General features: G+C 47.6%; 9 protein-coding genes across 9 annotated transcripts; 5 read left to right on the plus strand and 4 right to left on the minus strand.

Annotated features, from left to right (window-relative positions):
- Positions 1 to 350: 350 nt before the first annotated feature.
- BT62DRAFT_1055486 (uncharacterized protein) lies at positions 351 to 761 on the plus strand (the record flags this gene model as incomplete). The annotated part of the gene is made up of 2 exons (XM_043178562.1): positions 351 to 480; positions 528 to 761. 2 exons carry the CDS (start codon positions 351 to 353, stop codon positions 629 to 631), a joined length of 234 nt encoding a protein of 77 aa, XP_043033089.1. The 3' UTR covers positions 632 to 761.
- A 1,188-nt stretch (positions 762 to 1,949) lies between these two features.
- On the minus strand, positions 1,950 to 2,940 carry BT62DRAFT_1013739 (40S ribosomal protein S2; the record flags this gene model as incomplete). The annotated part of the gene is made up of 3 exons (XM_043178107.1): positions 1,950 to 2,059; positions 2,117 to 2,755; positions 2,805 to 2,940. 3 exons carry the CDS (start codon positions 2,938 to 2,940, stop codon positions 1,950 to 1,952), a joined length of 885 nt encoding a protein of 294 aa, XP_043033090.1.
- A 291-nt stretch (positions 2,941 to 3,231) lies between these two features.
- Positions 3,232 to 4,411, plus strand: BT62DRAFT_938811 (ATPase V1/A1 complex subunit E). Its single transcript, XM_043187606.1, has 6 exons — positions 3,232 to 3,372; positions 3,422 to 3,502; positions 3,551 to 3,633; positions 3,687 to 4,001; positions 4,054 to 4,141; positions 4,191 to 4,411. The coding sequence occupies exons 1-6, from the start codon at positions 3,319 to 3,321 to the stop codon at positions 4,251 to 4,253; spliced, it is 684 nt and encodes a 227-aa protein (XP_043033091.1). The 5' UTR covers positions 3,232 to 3,318; the 3' UTR covers positions 4,254 to 4,411.
- Positions 4,412 to 4,781: 370 nt separating this feature from the next.
- Positions 4,782 to 6,501, minus strand: BT62DRAFT_697215 (Di-copper centre-containing protein). The gene is made up of 11 exons (XM_043181916.1): positions 6,454 to 6,501; positions 6,212 to 6,401; positions 6,042 to 6,153; positions 5,927 to 5,991; positions 5,859 to 5,868; positions 5,739 to 5,804; positions 5,371 to 5,685; positions 5,248 to 5,313; positions 5,099 to 5,194; positions 4,987 to 5,040; positions 4,782 to 4,929 (listed from the first exon to the last, which is right to left on the minus strand). The coding sequence occupies exons 2-11, from the start codon at positions 6,361 to 6,363 to the stop codon at positions 4,876 to 4,878; spliced, it is 990 nt and encodes a 329-aa protein (XP_043033092.1). The 5' UTR covers positions 6,364 to 6,401; positions 6,454 to 6,501; the 3' UTR covers positions 4,782 to 4,875.
- BT62DRAFT_697225 (uncharacterized protein) lies at positions 6,431 to 6,952 on the minus strand. The gene has a single exon (XM_043181918.1). The coding sequence runs from the start codon at positions 6,852 to 6,854 to the stop codon at positions 6,588 to 6,590; it is 267 nt and encodes an 88-aa protein (XP_043033093.1). The 5' UTR covers positions 6,855 to 6,952; the 3' UTR covers positions 6,431 to 6,587.
- Positions 6,953 to 9,643: 2,691 nt separating this feature from the next.
- On the minus strand, positions 9,644 to 12,120 carry BT62DRAFT_1081477 (glycoside hydrolase family 16 protein; the record flags this gene model as incomplete). The annotated part of the gene is made up of 8 exons (XM_043179673.1): positions 9,644 to 10,007; positions 10,061 to 10,233; positions 10,290 to 10,919; positions 10,974 to 10,996; positions 11,051 to 11,149; positions 11,206 to 11,281; positions 11,334 to 11,894; positions 11,941 to 12,120. The coding sequence occupies 8 exons, from the start codon at positions 12,118 to 12,120 to the stop codon at positions 9,917 to 9,919; spliced, it is 1,833 nt and encodes a 610-aa protein (XP_043033094.1). The 3' UTR covers positions 9,644 to 9,916.
- Positions 12,121 to 12,635: 515 nt separating this feature from the next.
- BT62DRAFT_913117 (trimeric LpxA-like protein) lies at positions 12,636 to 13,283 on the plus strand (the record flags this gene model as incomplete). Its single annotated transcript, XM_043183877.1, has 4 exons — positions 12,636 to 12,796; positions 12,857 to 12,881; positions 12,936 to 13,140; positions 13,198 to 13,283. 4 exons carry the CDS (start codon positions 12,636 to 12,638, stop codon positions 13,281 to 13,283), a joined length of 477 nt encoding a protein of 158 aa, XP_043033095.1.
- An 844-nt stretch (positions 13,284 to 14,127) lies between these two features.
- BT62DRAFT_913128 (DUF1479-domain-containing protein) lies at positions 14,128 to 15,849 on the plus strand (the record flags this gene model as incomplete). The annotated part of the gene is made up of 9 exons (XM_043183878.1): positions 14,128 to 14,283; positions 14,332 to 14,500; positions 14,554 to 14,590; positions 14,637 to 14,842; positions 14,889 to 15,031; positions 15,089 to 15,129; positions 15,186 to 15,328; positions 15,385 to 15,591; positions 15,644 to 15,849. 9 exons carry the CDS (start codon positions 14,128 to 14,130, stop codon positions 15,847 to 15,849), a joined length of 1,308 nt encoding a protein of 435 aa, XP_043033096.1.
- Positions 15,850 to 17,294: 1,445 nt separating this feature from the next.
- BT62DRAFT_983387 (uncharacterized protein) lies at positions 17,295 to 19,097 on the plus strand (the record flags this gene model as incomplete). The annotated part of the gene is made up of 12 exons (XM_043189773.1): positions 17,295 to 17,540; positions 17,596 to 17,670; positions 17,726 to 17,741; positions 17,798 to 17,931; positions 17,980 to 18,030; positions 18,086 to 18,136; positions 18,186 to 18,279; positions 18,333 to 18,483; positions 18,536 to 18,637; positions 18,696 to 18,870; positions 18,922 to 18,943; positions 18,994 to 19,097. 12 exons carry the CDS (start codon positions 17,295 to 17,297, stop codon positions 19,095 to 19,097), a joined length of 1,221 nt encoding a protein of 406 aa, XP_043033097.1.

The following is a 19,097-nucleotide window of genomic DNA, read 5'->3' on the forward strand; positions in this document are numbered from 1 at the left end:
GAGAGAACACTATCGCTGTTCATCTCGACCTGCATCAGTACGAACGCCATCGATGTCTACCCAAACGATTGTAATCGACGAAGGGCAGGAAACTGCTGCTCAAGCACGTCTCGATGATGAGGCGAAGCAACTCGGCGACAAGAAAAATGGCACTCCGGTGGCCAAAACGGAGGATCTCTCCCACGCGTCTGCGGTGACGTGCTCTGAGACTAAGTCAGCACCTAAGATGTTTTTCCCACCTGGAGTAGTGATGGACGTCAGAGAGCTTCGCACCAGATCTTTGTTGGCAGTTCTACTCGCCAAGCTCAAAGCCTACTCAGACTTACGCGAAGGTTCTTGTACAGGCCAAAATGTACTTGGGAGCTTCGGTTAGATGTCTCGCGAGTCCGGCAGTCATCAGGCAAGGCATTTTCGCGTTAGCTACAGATGGTGTCGAAGGGGCTGTGCTCATGGCCTGGTATTCGAGCGATTCCGAGGCAAGTCCTCTTCTCCTCATTTCCGCACCTATATTCATCTCTTGTTACTAGATCGCCTATATCGTCGAACGCAATATGCGGACTTTCAACATCTCCTCGCCCTTCGAGGCTTACCATTTCGTGACGGTCCCTCTCCGTCTGCGTCGATATGGTGATACTACCCTGAAGGACGCTGTTGAGAAGGCGTTAGAGGCTAAATGAGATTTACGTGCACATGCTTTCTACTTGCTAACGAAGATTTGTTATCTAATTCGTGTACTTGTGATAGATATATTTGAACTGCACTGTTAAATTAACACATCTGAGTACGTTTCAGTAAATCAGCATAGATAAATTAAAGCACACTACGCTGAGATTTTAAACCTCAGCGTTCGAACTTCAGTGTATTTTGGGCTGTAAACCAAGGTGCACGGATTGGACACCTTGAATGTCTTCGGGCATCTGTCTTCAGGTTATTTGGCTCCGGTCAGCCTGCTTAAGTAGAGATAATCTGGCATTGCGAGCCACCTTTCTCTAAACAGTCCCAATTAGCAAGACGCCAGTACAGACGCTAACGGGGAGGGATCTCAATGGCAAGAACCTGGCGTCTTATCAGAGAAGCCGATTAAGAGTGCGAACCTGTCTTTTACTGAGCCCGGTGGCCTGTGGTTTATACCAACGCCTGGGCTGTACCGGCGTATTGCTCGCAGGTCTGTGACGTAGTCGGAGCGCCCTGGAACCTGAAATATTCTCATCTCCGAATTGTAAAAAAAAACAAGGAGCGTAAGAGCCGACTCGAGGGAATCATATCAGCCCTTTGATGGTAAAATTTATCAAAACAGAAACACGTATTGGTAGTGGCCGCCTTGAAAGCAGAGGACAGTCTACCACCGGGTAGTGATATTCCGTCACATGGAGTAGGAGCTATCTCACATGTGTCCTCTAACAAACGAACAAGAAAGGAAAGCGAAGCAGTCTTATGTATGATTCTCTCGAGTTTCTCCTAGTTTGTATGACATAGGAATCTAGCACTGGCCATACTTTGGTACTAAGACCAAAGAGCTGAGCGCGAAAGTATGCAAGTTTGAGGTGATGGTAGGTGGTAATATTAGAGTACGGGCTAGTTTATGTATGATCGTGCTGGTGCAATGCATTGACAGGATACAGACCAGCCGAGATAGAAGGTAACACGCGCAAGACACCCATCAGGAAAGGTCGCCGGAAAGTAAAAGTTCAGTTGCTCTTGGAATTACGAGGTCAAAATGTCTAAACACACATACTCACTAAATTCAATGAAATTCGGCAGTTCATCCTACATACTCCCATACATGTCCACAGGACCTTTCTTTGCAACGACGTCGATGGCTGAGACCAGACGCCTCCGAATCCATTACTCCAGATAACACCGATGGAAGCCATGAATATATCATATTTTTTCAGTGCATAATAAAGACCACGGAGTGATTGCTTGAAGTCAAATGTATATTGAACAACCTAATTCCAGCCCGTGGCAGCTTCATCAGCACCCCAGCCCCCAGTACCAGTCGCTGGCTCTGCAGCCCAGTCGGTCGAAGGGTTGGGGTCGGCGGCCCAGTCAAGGTTACCTACGAGAAAACAGATGAGAAAAAAAATCTTCGGTTAAAAAGGAAAAGGTAAATCACCTTCTTGACCGACCAAGGCGGGGTTGACACTGCCGGCCTGGGGTGCACTCGACACATCCCACTCTGTAGCAACGGCAGGCTCCTCGGCACCCTGCTGGGCGGCAAGCTTAGCCGCAGCCTCCTCCTGCTGTTGCTTCTCGACCTCCTCAGGGTCCCTGTAGAAGAACATGTCGACCATGACATTCCAGCCGTCGCTCGTACGGGGGATTGTGCCGCGGAGCCTGAGGACTTCACGGGCGAGCAACCACCAGATGAGACCTATCGAATGCCTCGTCTTGTTGTTAGTGGGGATGGCAATGTCAACAAATTTAAGAGGAGCGTCGGTATCGCAGAGAGCAATGACGGGGATGTTGACATACGAAGCCTCACGGATGGCTTGGTGGTCAACACGGGGGTCGGTCACGACGATCAGACGGGGTTCCTTGAACGACCGGGTGATGTAGTTGGTGAAAGAACCGGGCGTGAATCGTCCGGCAATGGCCTGAGCACCGGTGTTGGCAGCATATTTCAGGACAGCACGGTGTCCGTAAGGACGCGCAGAGATGACACAGACGTCGTTGGGGTTTTCGATAGCGACAATTGCACGGGCAGCGAGAACAATCTTTTCCCAGGTCTTTCCGATGTTCAGGACGTGGATTCCTAGCAGACATTTGAGGATAAAACTGCGAAGAATTGGAGAGTTGCTAACCGTCAGCCCGTCGTTTCCAGACGTACGGCTCCATCTGCTTATCGCAGTTTTTTGTGCCAATGTGGCATTGTGCAGCGAGAAGGAGCTGGATCTCCTCCTCAGTAGCAGCCAGGACAGATGGTAGTTTCGAAGCCATATTTTGACCTGTAGAAAGACGGGTCAGTGGTTACATCCAAATCTAAACCTCCGAATCCAGCCTCAAATAACGACTTCTGCCTTCATTCTTTCGCTAGGAGGGGCACAAAACGGCAAGGAAGACACTCACGGTGATCTTCGACGGCTTGCTGACGATGTCGACGGGCCCTGGAGTCTCTTTGTGTCGTTCACAGTGTAGGCGCGCACGAAATTTGGATGCCCTATCTGGGCTTTTTCCCACGCCAGTGGCATCAAACTGCGGACGGATAAGGAAGGTGCTTCACACCCGTAGCGCTGCTACCGTATCGCGCGACTTGACCACCACCACCTTGGAGTAGCCAACACTATCTACTAACCACCCGTATATCTCTCTGCCAACATGTCGACCCGACCTCTTAACGATGATGAAGTCCTCACTGAATTGAACAAAATGGTACCCGGCGGAACCCTTCCTAATGGCGGTTGGCTAATGAACTGGATAGGTCGCTTTCATCAAGCAGGAGGCACTAGAGAAAGCAAGAGAAATAAAGATAAAGGCAGATGAGGAATTTGCCATTGAGAAGGTGCCCATCCTGCACCTGGATGATGTCCCTAACTAACAACGTCATAAGGCAAAACTGGTCAAGCAGGAACAGCAAGCTATCGACGCGCAGTACGAGAAGAAGAGAAAGGGCGCAGAGGTCGCCCAGAAGATGTTGGTGTTTTCCGGTCTCCATCACGATACCCTGAACACCCCCTGCTCTACAGTGCCCAATCTACGTTAACTAACAAATCCCGGCTCAAGCTGCTCCATCAACGCGAACAGCACCTCCAGGAACTCTTTTCTACTTCGCGTTCAACAGTGCTGACTCTCGCCGGGGATAAGGGGCGCTACGTCCAGTTCCTGGAAGGCTTCATCTCCCAGGGGTTCTTGCAGCTTTTCGAGCCTTCTGTCACCTTGTACGCTAGAAAGCAAGATGTATCTTTGGTGGAAGAGGCGGCTGCGAATGCTGCGTTGACATACAAAGAGATCAGCGGGCGGAAGGTGAAGTACGATGTCGAGGGATCTTTGGGTGGAGATGGGTATGTCTCAAGCAGGTTTCTTTCCCAGAAGGAGGACTGACGAGTTATTTAGCGCCGGTGGAATCAAACTTGTCAGTGGTTCGCGTCGTATTACCATCGACAATACTTTGGATGAGCGTCTGAGGCTCCTCGAAGACCGGGTTCGTTTTGCTTGCTTTCTCTTCTATGACGTACTGAAATATGCGGTAGATGCTTCCTGAGATCAGGAACGATCTCTTTGGACCTAACGAGAATCGTAAATTTTACACATAATCGACATACGCTATCCAGATAATTGTATTCATATACCATTCTTGTTACCACCTCGGATCCTTGGCTACAGTCTCAGTTTCTTAGATCTCTTCTCGTGAATCCGTATGGTCAACGTTACTTCGTCTTTAAACATCGAATAAAAAACAACATGAAGGAAGGCTGCAGATGTTTGAACGCACCAGGCCACATACGTTCGCGCTCTGCAATAGTTATGGTTGTATAACCCTCGATTCCAGATGCAGGCTTTCGTGACTGCGTTTGTATGGTCAGCTTGCTTTTGAAATTAACGTGGGTCTCAAGGTTGTACTACAGCTTGATCTGTCGTGGAAAGCCTCTTGTTTGAACTCCGGAAACAACAACGATACTTGAGATCTGAGATGTCTCGGGTTCAAGACATTGACCGAGCGTTGGTGAGAGAACCCACAAACCACTAAAGGGATATATCTCGTACATCCAAACAAATTTCATTGTGCCTAGGAACAAGAGAATCTCGGTGCTTCTCTCCGAGTAGTAGAATCCCCCATATGAAGACTGTTATGGGTTAACATAAATGAATAACAGCAATAAAGCAACTGAGGCATATATGTGAATACTATGAGATATCAAAGCTGCTGGACCAACATCAGACATAAGTATAACACAGGAATCCACCTTGGGTGTCCACTACATCTCCCACCTATCCGTGCGCAAAGCATCAATTATATCTCTTGCCACGAAACACACAACAACTCACCGTAGCGTTAGCAATTAGTTCGTAAACATACAATTTCGTAGCTTCACTCGTTGCCTACAAGAACGAGAGACGTTGAAAAGGGTCATCGATCACAAAAAATGGAAAGACGTACGACGAATCCCGTCGGAGGTGCTTTTCCTGTCTCATTTCCCGCACCTACGAGGTCGTGGATCCTCGTCTGGTTCCTGCCTTGCCATTTCCACCAGACCTGCTCGTATTTTCAATTAAAAAAGCTAAGGGTATCGATAAGAACCAGCGCACATAGTCCAAGTATCCATGATGCATCCAGAAAAGCGGATCATTAGGGGCGGTTAAGATATTAATCATCTAAGGAGGAAGCGTCACAACTGCCGCACTCTCATCAGAAAACACAGGAAAACTCACGTCTCCTCCGATGCCCCCATGTCCAGCTCCGTGCAAACTGGAAGAGACGGACCTCTGGAACTGCGCAAAGGTCGTCGTAGACATCACGGCATCCACATAGGTCTGGTTGGCTTGTACAGAGTTCTTTACGTCCCCTTTACGCGTGAGCCTATGATCGGTGTTGGTCATCCCGGGCCCGAGATGGACGGTCAAATTCGCAAAGGGTCCGGAGGGAACGAGATAGCTCGACGACTCATCGCCTTCACCGCCAAAGTCGAGAATGGTAGTTGAATTGGCGAAAGCACCGGCATCGGGGACTTCGTTCCAGTACGGGATCTGGTATTGGACGCGTGTGGAATGGAGAAAGTTGGGGAGAGGTGATGACTTACGGGACCTCTGTATCCGCATTCTCGACGAAGCAACATTGCGTGAGTATGGACATAGTATCGATGGACCTGTGGGGTGTCGTTAAGGGACTTTTCAGGTATGTAGGACTGGAGTCAGCTCACAGCTAGGAATCTGATCAGCGACTATGTTAGTGAATGTTGTGTGCTCTAGGTGAATGCGAACAACGAACTGTCCAGTTGGATGCCAAAGGTCACCCAGATCTGTGGTGTTTGATTGTACTGAATGCACGCCGACCTGTGGGGCAGAAAACTTTAATACAATTTATATGCAAAGAAGATCCCTACGAGATCGTCATAGCGTGAAATCACACCGGGAATGCTAGTTCGAGCAGGTGCTGCGTAGAGGCACAGCTCGGCGTTAAAGTATGCTGTCTTCTGCTGGCTCGACAATGTCGTCCTGAATGGAATAACGGTGAAGTAAGAATCAATCTCATATGAACTTTAGGCGCGTTTACCATTCGACACGCGTCTCCGGAGAGGTACATCCGGACGACGAGCTAGGCCACCACCAAGTCGAATCCGATGCGACGGGCTTCGCAGATGCACCAGAGACTATAGCAAGGAGCAAGAAGAGCATAACCCGAACGTATGTACCAGAAGATGTCATGAAGATAGATCGACAAAGGACGAAGGGGAACCCGGCAGCTAAGATTTTATATGCGTTCAATGGACCTCATATTTCTGATGAATTGCTTACTGATTATCAATATCTCGTATATGAGACGTGAACGCCATATCGCGTTCCTGTATGAACTGCCATTGCGAGAATCGAAGCCGCTAGCCGTCGCTGATAGCTGATAGAAGTTCCATTGCCGCAACTCAGCCGTACCATCAGGCCCTCGAGTAGCTCAGAGAAGACGAGGACAAGGGCGCTAAGAAAACAACCGGTCCTTCCACAGACTGGCGAAAAATGCCAGGGACAAGAACCTGCAAGTCATGATAATTTTTTGTGGGAGGAGCACAGTAGTAATTTTTTTTGTCGGGTTTGATTGACGACCTTCGGAAGTCTGATTTGAACCTGAAACACACAGCTGACGATAAAAGTGACAAGGTCGTAATTGAACGAAGAAGCTCTGGAATGACAGAAGACGTTGACATCGAGGCCTTTTTGAATATGAATATGAGAAAAGTGTCGGGCCTGATCAAGATTGTAGAGATCGCCGAATCCGAGTCCGCCAATATATATATATATACAGTTTATGCTTCACGACAACCAGCTCCGGAGGCTCCATTGAAAAGGCGGCAAGTAAAATAGCTGCTGCGTTCAGCAGCCAAAAGACCGCTGAACCCTGGTTCATAACATCCGATATCTCGTAAGGGCTTTAACGCCACGTCCCGAACGTCGAAAGTTGTGTCTGTCGGGGGACAAATAGGTTACGGAATTGATCATGGGTGAGGCAAATATGCGACGCCTCGCGCGGCATTGGAACTTGGGTGGACGACATCGACTAGTTGAGTGGAGTGCGATGGCCTGGGGAGGTAGAGGGAGAAAGATATTTCCTGCAGCTCTTTTCCACGTAGTCACCATACACCCGCCTATTTCCGTGAACTTCAGGGGACAGTTTTCCTGACTGATCGATGTTTGCGCTCAAGTTAGTACTATGATAGTAGCATGTGGATCGTTAGTCAGCGGCGGACAAAGGATTGGAATAACAAGAACACTCCAAACCCTGAGAAACTTATAAGACCAACGTCAAAAATGAAGCTTTAGCCGACTGTAATGAGTAGAAACTTGTAAGGAGGGGAAGAATTCATGGGAGTTGAACTGACTTCGAATATTCCCCACAAACAGCCCACTGGCTCCACGGCGCCCTTGCGCAGTCCCAGTGATACTTACAGCAACCTGTCCAAGGGCGATTTCGGCAGTTTCTCAGGTGCTTATATCGCATCGCAATTAGGTCTGTTCAGTTCTTAGTTCAGTTCGCTCAGCTCGTTCGTTGGGTGATTTCAAATAGCATTTCAGAGCCCGCTAGGAGGTTCGTTACTGCGCGGATGAGGACAGAATGCTGGCTCAAATAATTATTCCTCATCCCATTTTTTATTTTCATACCACGCTTGCCCATAGTCTACATTAACATCTATTACTCATAAAATGGTGAAGAAAAAGGTCCACAGGCTACTGTGTAACAGCCATTAAAATCTCCCTTCCTAGGATTTACTGGCTGCTGCTGGAGCAAATGCAGCTACATCACCACCACCTCCATTACCCCCATCGACACCACGTCCAAGCCGGCATTCCTCTGATGGGGAACTGGAAGTAAGATCCCCAGAATCCATCTCCGTATATACTTGAAGCTATATCCAACTGGGCCATTGTCATAAATTCTAGCATGTCTGCAACATCTGGATCTCAGAAGTCAAGATCTCCCAGCCTCCCAAGGTCTTTATCAGCTGCCTCTTGATCCAATGATGCACTGAGATCTTCATCAACATCAGCAAAACCAAGAAAAGATCTTTCAGCTTTTAGTCTTAGTTTTCTAATCTTAGGATATCTTAATCTTGGTGGTCTTTCTTCTCTAATCTTTCTGGTCTTTGGCAATGAAATATTTCTTCTCCTGCCAGGATGACAGTCCCACCAGTGGTCTCTGTATGATCTATGGTCACATTAGATAGTAGATGCATGTATGTATTGATTTGTCAGATAATATGAATCTATTTGACCTCTGCTAGTACCAATGTTTTATAAAATCCACTACAAATGACTCATAGAAGCAGTACTACCCATTTTATCCCCAGCTGACTCTGACTCTTCAACTGCTGTGATGACATGGGTGTGATGAGTCCTGTGCTGTTCTATGATCTCCAATTTGACAAATTCAAACCTCCAGGTAATGTTGACAAGCAATGCAGAGGAATCATCACTGACAATAAGAAGAGTCTGAATGAGGAAAAAGGCTGAGACTGAAATCTATAATATATGCTGATGACAGTTGGAGAGGAGGCTGGCATCAGATGGGCCAGCATCCACTCAGGGTCAAATGTAATGTTGTGCACTGAAAATAAAAGAGTTAAGAACTAAAAAGAAGATCAAGGTTAAGAAAAAGTGACTTATAAAGAACTTTCTTGGCCACTTGATGACTCAGTTGAGCTTTTACTGCCTAGTCATCTTTTTAGGTGGCTCCTCTTCTTGGACTTCTTCTTCATGAACTTCTTCTTTTTCCTTGCAAACATTTGATGTCTCAATTTGAGACTCCATGGCAGTGACCTCTTGTTCATGTTTGCACTTGCTTCCTTTGGTGAAAGAAGTGGATTCAACCTCTACAGTGATGGAAGTTGAGGGGCCAGCAACTGGAAGTACCACTGCTAAGGAAAAGAAGGAAAGTAAGAAAAGTAGAGCAGAAACTCTGGAAAAAAGAGGATAAAGATCAGTCAGACAGTAGATCTGTTATGGGTGAGGCTCTAATGCCTGCCAACCTGTTGAGCATGAATGATGATGATTCATTGTTCAATACTCTCCTGACATTGCAGAAAAGAGATGAGCCTCAGTTGATTTTGCAAGAAAGGATATTCATTTTCTCAGCATGTCCACTCAGAGTGTAATGGATCTGATGATGAGGGAGGACTTCATGAGCTCCCCAAGAAGAAGGATAGGGTCACCTCCCAGACTGCTTGTTGCCATATGCTCACCCATCTTTCAGCCAAAAGATATATGAAGATAGGTTGGCTGATGACACTTAACTCTAGCCACTGCCATGGTAGCAGCATTGTCACCTTGTTGAGAGCCAGGAGGAGTAGGATCAGAACTGTCAAGACAGCCCCAGACATCTTTAGATTCAACAACAATCTTGAAGCAGTAGTGAAAGATAATCCAGTTGGTTTCTGACACATTTAGCTTTGGGACCTTCAATAGTGCAGTGAAATCAGCAGTGATGGTGGACATAGTGGGGATAGGACTCGGGAGCCAAAATAGCAGCAACAGGTTCAGTAGAGTGAGACATGAGCCCCAATGACCTGTTGAGGTGTGATGTAGATATCTAGTAATAAGATAACTACAGGTAAATGTAAGTAAGTTCCAAGAACGCCATGGATAAATGCGGGTCTGAATAAAGGCGCGCTTGCAACTCCAACAGCCAGTAGTCGCGTATCTGAAACGACTAAAGGCAAGCGCAGGCCGCTTCCACGACGCCGTAACTCTACATAAAATGAGCAGATCCGGTGGTCTAACAACCATCGTACAAAGAGTTGCTTGGTACGGGGAATCCAGTCTGTTCCCATGTTGTCAAATTCGGATTTGTGTAGGCCTCAATATGGCTTGAGTCCATATATTGAGTGATCGAAATTTTCAGGGAAGAAAGTTCACGTACGCGTTAATATAATCTTGTGTGGGCCGTAAAGGCGGACTGCACGTCATGCCGTTCTTCGTTCCCACTCGCTGATAAACCCGTACATAATCAATGTACATCTTTCCTGGAAAGGTGATATGCTTGAAATCCACCGGTTGGAAGTTGTCCGCCATCCCCAAATTGAGTATGAGGTACTTATACATGGCTTGAGTCGAGCAGGTGGTAATGAATGAAAGCGAAATAGACGTACCATAGGCTCCTCAGGAATGAGTCGTTGGCTTATTTCGACAGTGTCATCAGGACCAATTGATGCAGAGGTGATCCTCCATGACTCCACGCCTCCGCTATACCACTGTATGTAACCACCATCCCTACTATCAGGATCTGAAAACCATTCGATTCCGTACGTCCCGTACGCCTCATCGTTATAGTACGTTTGATCGATATAGGTCAACGCGGAAACAGATTGTTGGTACGTCGAACCGACGTAAGTGTTAACATGAGTGATCGAAGGATCAGTAATAGTTGTCGCAGGCGTCGTGTTGACAAATTGATATTGATCATTGAACGGCCCTACTTGGAAAGTCTGCGACACAACGCCTTGCCAGACATCGACGTCGATCATATGTTCGAAGATATCGATTTCAGGAACTCCGCGGCCAATATTGGTACTCGGGCCCGGATGATCTCCCCCCTCACATGTGCACGCGGATGTGCGTTGTCCTGGTAGATAGCTGAGTGTCCCGCCATATGGGCTACCAGTGAGAGCAGCAGCCGGCTCTCCATCTGCAGACGTTTGGTTTGGGAATGTCCCCACGTCGCATGCGGCATAGCTGTACGGCCACATGCCGTCTGTAGTGGCACCATAAGCAGGTCGACCCTAAAGTGACATTATATTGGTTAGTGTTGGGAGGGTTGTCGTTGCAAAACGTACCAGATTACCCATAGTCCATGCACCTATAATAAACATCGCGTCACGAGCAAGATCAAGTACTGGTAATAATTACGAACCTGGCCAAAAACCTGGTGTTTTGGAATTTCCAGGCATACTTACAGATACCTCAATGTAGCCTGTCGTAAAGCAAAGCTTATTCCACGATGTAAGCATGCCTAACTCGTCGTTAATTTGTTGAACGACGGTATTGAAGGACTGATATAAGACTGACCGCTTTTGAAATTTAAGTCGTGTATATCTTCCATGCTGAAAGTAATTACGAGCTTCCCATCGGCCGTGGTGATGGCCTAAGAAAACAGATATGAGAGCAGGAGCAGAAGTTTCGAAACGAGGTCTTACACTGGGATCATACCATTCGAGGTCGTCGGTCGTCCAGTAATGAAGGTCAGCAGCTTCCCAGAAGGGATCATCGCCAGGATAGAATGTTCGACCATCGGTGTTGAACTCATCACTGAAGACTAAGTTATATTTCAGGCCATCTTGACCTGTGCGGGAATAAGCATCGATTGGCGTATCCCCGTCAATGAGGGAAGGTAGGCCAGGGAGGTCAGGTATCTGTCCAGAGCTGTTGATGCCGCCCAGATTGTAGCCTGAAACTGAGAGTGTAGTTTTAGAGTAGTAGGCGCTGATGGGATACCCAGCGAAAAGCACTACAAGACCGACTACTATAACGACCAGAGCACCGGCATTCAGCCAGCCTCGCAAAGAATATGGAGTAAATGACTCGTCATCATTTTCGGAATCGAAGTTGTGGAGGGGATCGTCCAGGTCTGGATCATCTTCCCAAAGGTACGGAGGTACAGTCGTAGTGGTAGCAGCGGGTTTGATCACCGGAGAAGTCCGTGGAGGCGCTGCAAGAAATTTTGAATTCATACTCTTGGTCGTATTCGAATACTTCAGCTACGACACGACGTCAGTACAATCCTCGAAGGGGAAAAAAGCATACAGAGTAAGGACCGTACGCCCCGCCAATGGCGCCACTGGCTACACCTTGAGTTAAAGGACCTGGCTGCGTAGTAGCAGGAAAGCGCCTTGACGACGGGGAGCGAGGCATAGTAGTAGGAAACCCAGGTTCAGAAGTCTGAGGAACAGAAGAATATTGTTGAGGAGGAGGTTGCTGCACCATCGACGGAGTGAAAGGGTAATCCCATTTCTGAGTATTTGAACAAGCACCATTGTTATCAAAGGCTTGTCTAATTTCGGATAACGAACCCCAGAAGCGTCGCGGTCAAGTTCAACATCTCAGCCGTCATAATCGCGCGGAGGCTGTGCCGTCGAAGAAACAACTTGGCAACTGCGAGTGTCGGGAGATGTCTTTTCTACGAAGGAATATTACTAAGTTATCGTTGCTTCTATCATCGACTCAATTAATGCGCATTTTCATACAATAGGGAGTCATTCGATGGACTATCGATCGGCCTGGAGCTAGTTTTTATGGTTTTTGTTTTCCCCCGCCCACAATTCTTCTTCACCGACTACCAATTTTCCGATATTTTTCCGATGATTACCGGTTGTCGCGTACGTCGGAGTTTGAATCAACAGTTTTCAGAATCCACCAAACCTCCAAGTTCAAACCGTGTCATGTCTTTGCCTTATGTACCCCCACCACCCCCAGCCTCCCAAAATTCACTGTATCATTGCATGGAGCCTGAGCTAGTTGCCGCTCGCCACCGTGCTCGCGTCTTGATGTATCGTTACAATACCTCCCCGCCCACTCTAGATGGACAGGAGAGACGGGAAATTCTGGCCGAGCTCCTCAACGTGCCTGTGCGTAACCTCGATACTGTGATGATAGAGCCGCCGTATGGGTTTCCTTGAAATTCTTGTCGTACTATTCATCACTTGCTATCTTTTATCTTTAGCCTATATGTTGATTACGGGACGAACGTCTGTTCAGTTTATCTTTTTTTGGATTTTTGCTTGATTAGTGTCATTATCTAGATTAAGCTCAAAGGCTCCTTATACGCGAACTACGGTACTACAATCCTTGACTGTGCGACTATTACTATCGGCACCCGTGTTTCCTTTGGGCCGAACGTCTCGCTCTACGCAGCAACACATGGCACCAGCGTTAAAGAGCGTCAAACTGATTTTGAACGCGCCTCAGAAATAGTCATTGGTGATGACTGTTGGATCGGCGGAGGTGGTGCGTATACGCCTTCGGGTTTCTGAACTTACGTGTAAATGTTTAACTCCAATATAGCAAAGATCCAAGCCGGTGTAGTACTTGGTCAAGGATGCACCGTTGGTGCAGGCTCTGTCGTTACCAAGAATTTTCCAGACTGGTGAGTCTCAAGAAGATAGCACCCAACTTGCAGTAACCCGCTGACTTTCCAACCTTCACAGGAGCGTCATCGTAGGGAACCCTGCCCGCCTCCTTAAAGTTGTCCCGGAAGAAGAGCGAGGTTCTCAATGGAACCCTAAGGCGAAGAGTTCCAAGAATTGAATGGCCACCGCACGAATTCCTCGGTTATGAATTGATACCTAGTCCCGAAATGCATCCTTCTGCTTTCATAATGACGGAGATAGTGCAGACAGTTGTCCTACCTGTATGAAGTTCAGGTCAGTTCTAACGATTTGCTCTGCACATTAGTAGTAGGTAACAGCTACAACAACATCCGGTAAAGCGCCCTACTTTAAGTGCGTCTTGACTCATCTCATCTTGCTTATTAAGTATCCCTATGCAGCTTTAAAGGAGAACTCTCGCCGCTACGCTCACGATCGCGACCCGCCAACTTTATGGTTTTATGTTGGTTGTCAATGTGACCCTCGGAACACTACGGTTCATCTAGTTCAAGTTCCAAAATGTTGTTGGTCGCTAACGTCCATCTGTCCTCAGCTACGTTCGCTCCTCATTGCATGCTTCGTGACCTCTCCGGAGCTGCGACGGAATATAAATTTGGCGTTTCCTCTTTTAGTGGTCATGCTGCAAGCCCCATGGTGATGCATATATACATTTCTGGGCTTCCGTCTGTACGATAAAGCATGGACAAAGTCTGAACTATGACTCTTGCCTTGGTCCGGGAAAACATCGGATAAGCATCGGAGAAAATATTTGGCCTTCTCAGCTCTGGTCTATAGGCTAGATAAAAAGGTCGACGAGCGACAAATTCTTCATCTCGCATCTCTTATCATGTCTGAAGCATCTTCAGCTCCCTATCTAATTCGTATCAAGTCCGAAATCGCCTCTTCGTATCCGGACTTCGAAGAACGCGTTACACAAGCGTGGGCTGATATCCTCGATGAACTGAAGACAGCGACCCAGAAAATCAGCGCTGGGGGCCCCGAAGTAAGTCACTTTTACTGCTAATGACACGTCCTATCTCACAGACATTAGTTCATTCCCCAAGTCCAATTCTCTGAACTTGATAGCCTTCCAGCCGATAAGATCGACGAAATACGGCGCAAAAGTTGTCTTGTAATCAAGGACATTGTCGATGATGCACAGGCCATTGCTTGGAAGAAGTCTCTCGAAGATTTCATAACCGCCAATCCAGATGCCGACGGTACATTTTTCTACAAAGCTTATGCGCCCGCGTTTCTCATCCAAAATCTCCAGGCTCTCCCGTCGGAGACAAACAGTTTTACCGGCTCTAGTGTGTTCAATCTCTTCCAAGTCAGTCAACTCTAACTCTGCTAAAGCTGGACGAAGCCTCAGTTGGAGGCCCGCGCCCATCCTAACATGCTCGCCACTTCGGTCTGGTTAAATAACTTGTACCATGCGGAGACAGGACAGAAACTCGATGGCGTGGACTTGACTTCGCCACTCACCTACGCCGATTGTTTCCGCTTCAGGCATCCCGGGATCGACAGTTATTGGGCTGCATTATTACCGCCCCACGTTGATGGTACGTTGTCGTTATCGTTCTTGATGTTGTCCTGACAGATGTCCAGGTGGTACTATCGAGCGCTGGGAGGACCCAACACTCAGGTCCTGTTTTGCTGACATCTTCAGTGGCCAATGGCGTAAGCATGACCCTTACGCACTTGTAAGTCGTGTAGGTGCGCAGACTTCTCTGTATGGTAGGCCAATGCAGGTATGTTTGCCTGAAAAACACCTCCCATGTCTTCTTTGGTTTAGAATATCCTCGTAGGGGTCCATTTTCCGAACCTTTCAAGGCTGGCTTGCCATGAGGTTTGTGAATGACCACTGCTAGCATTTGGCGCTTTTATTTGAGCTCACTTTATCAGCGAAACGGGCCCCACCGAAGGGACTCTTCAAGTTTTTCCCGATATATTACTGTCAAACACCTATATGATCCTCCGCCCCTTCTTTCGCTTATTGGTGGAACCGGACTCCCCAGAAGTCTCGAATCCTAAGAGTTGGGCATTTGGTACGCACACGTTCACCTCTTTGCGAACAGTTACAGTAATGAATAGGTTCATATAGATGCTTCGAGTGCCGATTTTCCCGGTCTCCTCCCTCGCGATGGAGGATGGTACGGACCTCACCTAACGCCTGAACTGCACCCCAACCTTCTCCTTGAAGAGACTATGATCTCGATGCCTAAGGTTTTCCCCGGTGATGCGGTATTCTGGCATGCCGACGTCGTCCATTCGGTTGAGAAAGAGCATACTGGTAATTGTGACTCAGCTGGTATGTTATTCCGACGTTCATAAGTGAGAGGTGTCTAAATACTCGTCTCCAGTGATGTACATCCCTGCTGTTCCTACGACTCTGTTGAATCAAGCATACATCAAGAGGCAAAAGGAAACTTTCTTGAATGCAGTCGCGCCACCTGATTTTCCTGTACAGATGAAGCGTGAAAATGAGTTGATGGGCTTCGGAAAGCCCTGCGATATCTTGAATCCCTTGGGACGCAAGGCTATGGGATTATCCGATTATGTTGCGTAATGTTTGCTTGTACCACCAGAAATTTTTGAATAAATTGTATTTCCTTTTGGTATAGTCCAAGTCGCAATTTCACAGCAAGCTGTCGCGATGTCTGTAGCGTAAAAAGTCATTAGCACTTGCAATTCGAGCGATCACTGGCGACAATAAAAGGTTGCGACCCGGTCTCATCCCTGACCAAATCAGACGCTCTACAGTCACAATTGATGAATACACTCGATCACATGCGTCATAAAACTAGTTGACGTGCATCTTTAGTTCCGTGTCAGGCCAGAGAGTAACGCACTCACATTTCGCGGTGGCCTTGTACCTAACCCGTTCAGGATAGGATTCTCGATGCGTTAGGACATTGGCCCGTAGCTGGCATCAAGGGAGTTGAGACTTGGCGGGCAGCCTTCACAAACCGCTGTCATCCAAAGTAATGCATCAGAATGACGATAGGCTGCTGCAGAACGGCTGAAATACCCTTGAGAGCTGCCTTGTAGCTGCCTGAGGTGAGTTATCAGTGCTGTGTCAGACCTGAACTTAATTAGTGTGCACTACCATATGCTGATACAAGATCATCATCGGCGCATTTATCCTTCAACACTGCTACGAGTACCCTTGACAGCCGTGGCCTTGGAGATTATCTGTCAGACTACTACTGTCCTCGAAAATCAGCATGCCAGATCTCAAACAAAGCTGCAGCTCCGAGTCACCGACGACCACTTCTCTTCGTACTCCTGCTGCTAGAATAGACTTCCTGGTTCTGCAGTTGACGTGGCACTTCTCTTCTGAATTTCAAAGGTGTACACTTCAAAAAGCCTGCATATATCCTGCTCAGCCATCGAGGGTAAATTGGAATGAGCAATCGAGGGATGGTCGATAATCAGCTGATGATGTTGCACAAGGTCGTTGCATATGATGCCGGGGCTCCGGCTTCTTACATCCACATTTTTCCTTACCCATTCCTTACCTGCGACCGATGTCGCTCATGAAGCAGACAATAACTTTCATCCTTTCTCTGTACGATGTCTGGTGGGCTAACTGTAGCTTGATCCTCATTGCAAACCTTCGGGCTTACAGAAGTCTCAATGCCGGCTCGCAAGATGCCCATGTATATTATGGACGAACTTCTTCCAGTCCCACGGGAACATATACGCCAGCCAAGTTTTGGATCATTTAGTACAGTCCACGGGATTGTATTAGACAATCTCTTTTCTCGTGGGAGCGATTATGTACGATACGGTCCTTCAGCTTCTCAGCGCCTTGCAATATGTTTCAGAACGGATTCTTCGGCCTTAACGGGCAAACTGAAGACTCCAAGCGGTGAAGAGAGGGGCCGAAAAAAACATTGTATGTTATGTTTCTATATCACGTTCGGGCGGGTTGCGGTGTTTCCTGAAATTAACAATATATAGTAGCGAGTCCAGCTGATCAACGCCTGACACTCTTTCCCCTAACCGGCCATGCTTGACTGGCCCACTGCAAACCTGCAAGTTTTTGGACTCGTTTGCCTGGGATACCTTACTTTCGTTAGACTCCTCCGCCGCCGACGCTACAACGCTATACACGAGAAATATACTCCCAAGTACAAGGCTGGTGCGCTGACGCTACGAGATGCGCAGGAAATCATGGGTCTTTCCATGATATATGATATGCCAGCCCTGCTGAATTATTCGCTAGCCTTTGCGCTGTTCAAAACCTATGCGATCGTGTGTGACCTTTTGTTTTCTTATGTTATTGTGTTGACCAAGGGGTATGTCTCAGCCCAGTATCTCCAAACTCCTATTCGATACCCAGGAGCTTTCACACCCGGACAGGATCTCGAAGCGCTATGCGGACGTGAGTGATCCCGTTCCTCGAGACAGTGCCTTTCTTCAATTCGAACCCGCTCTAGACCGAGATCTGTTTCTGTGAGTGTCTTATTGTCTTGTTATTACCAGCGAACTGAAACCTCAATTCCCATTAGCGACATGGATGTTTTGTCCATTATCAGGAAAGCCTAGGACAAACGTTCCGGAGGATGAGAAGTCTCACGAAGAAGACCCGCGAGCCAATATTGCTATTTCTCGCGTCAATTGGCTCCATTCACGTTATAAAATTGTCAGCATTTATTTTCACCATCGGTTGCATACTGAATATAAGTCGTAGTCGAACGGCGACTACTTATTTACGCTGTGTCTTGCCATCATCGAGCCCGTCGTACGTCATACACAGTCTATCATCCTCTCCGTTAAGATGCTAATACTTTCTCCAGAGGTGGGCTGCAAGATTCGGATGGCGGTCTCTCTCCGAATTGGAACGTTCAGTAAGGTATAAATTACCATCTATTCCATGAGTTTGATTTATCCCCGAAGGCCTTTTTAATATGCTGGACCGAAATTGGTCAGAGAATGAACATCAAGGACATCCCTGAAACATGGGAAGAACTCGTTCAGTGGTCACAGGCTCGTCATATTCCTACCGATAACATTTTGACTTACGAAACAAACAGAAATACGAAGAAAACATGGTCCCAGCACAGAGCAATCACGATGTAGCCTCTCTCACCACAGAAGAACTCCTCCACGTCCTTCCCGAATCCTTCGGAATCAAGAACTTCGCTCGAAGGGTCTCGATCTGCCTTCTCGACGACCGGACTCGCATTGCGATGATGTTAGCACACCTTGCTTCTTCTCCAGATTAACCCTCCTCACTGTTTTCACAGGCAACCAGCTCAGCCTTGGTACCTCCACGCGTTCACCCGCGGCGTCCTACACACCTTCAGCTTCATCCAACACCACCTTCAGCTTCATCCAACACCACCTCTGTCTTCCTCGGGGCAAAGGCGAGCTTATAATCTCTACCGAGATGCCCAAGTTTGACAGCCGAGATGGACGGGTTCGTATGTACCCGACGCGATGGCAGCCCAAGCCTTGGTATAAACCACAGGCCAACGGACTGTTAGGGTCACTCAAAGATAGACTCGCAGTCTTCGTCGGTTTCTACGACGAGATGCCAGGGAAGAAATACAAGACTGATGGTTATATACTGGAAGAAATAGTGCGTCGCAGAAAGTTGATGCCCCCTAACACATGTCCTGACATCTTCTAGGGTCCGGTATCTTTAGAGAAAGGTGCGTTGGAATGTCATATTGTCTTCAGCATTCTGACTCGAGCGAAACAGCCGGACGAGAAGCAACGTTGCGTATGGCTGAAGACATGCAAGGATGTCCAATTCGAGCACCTTGGTTTGCAGATATGAACACTACGAAGAACGCCAAGACTTAA

This window comes from Guyanagaster necrorhizus (assembly GCF_019112545.1).
Source record: "Guyanagaster necrorhizus MCA 3950 unplaced genomic scaffold BT62scaffold_67, whole genome shotgun sequence".
Classification (NCBI taxonomy): Eukaryota; Fungi; Basidiomycota; class Agaricomycetes; order Agaricales; family Physalacriaceae; genus Guyanagaster; species Guyanagaster necrorhizus.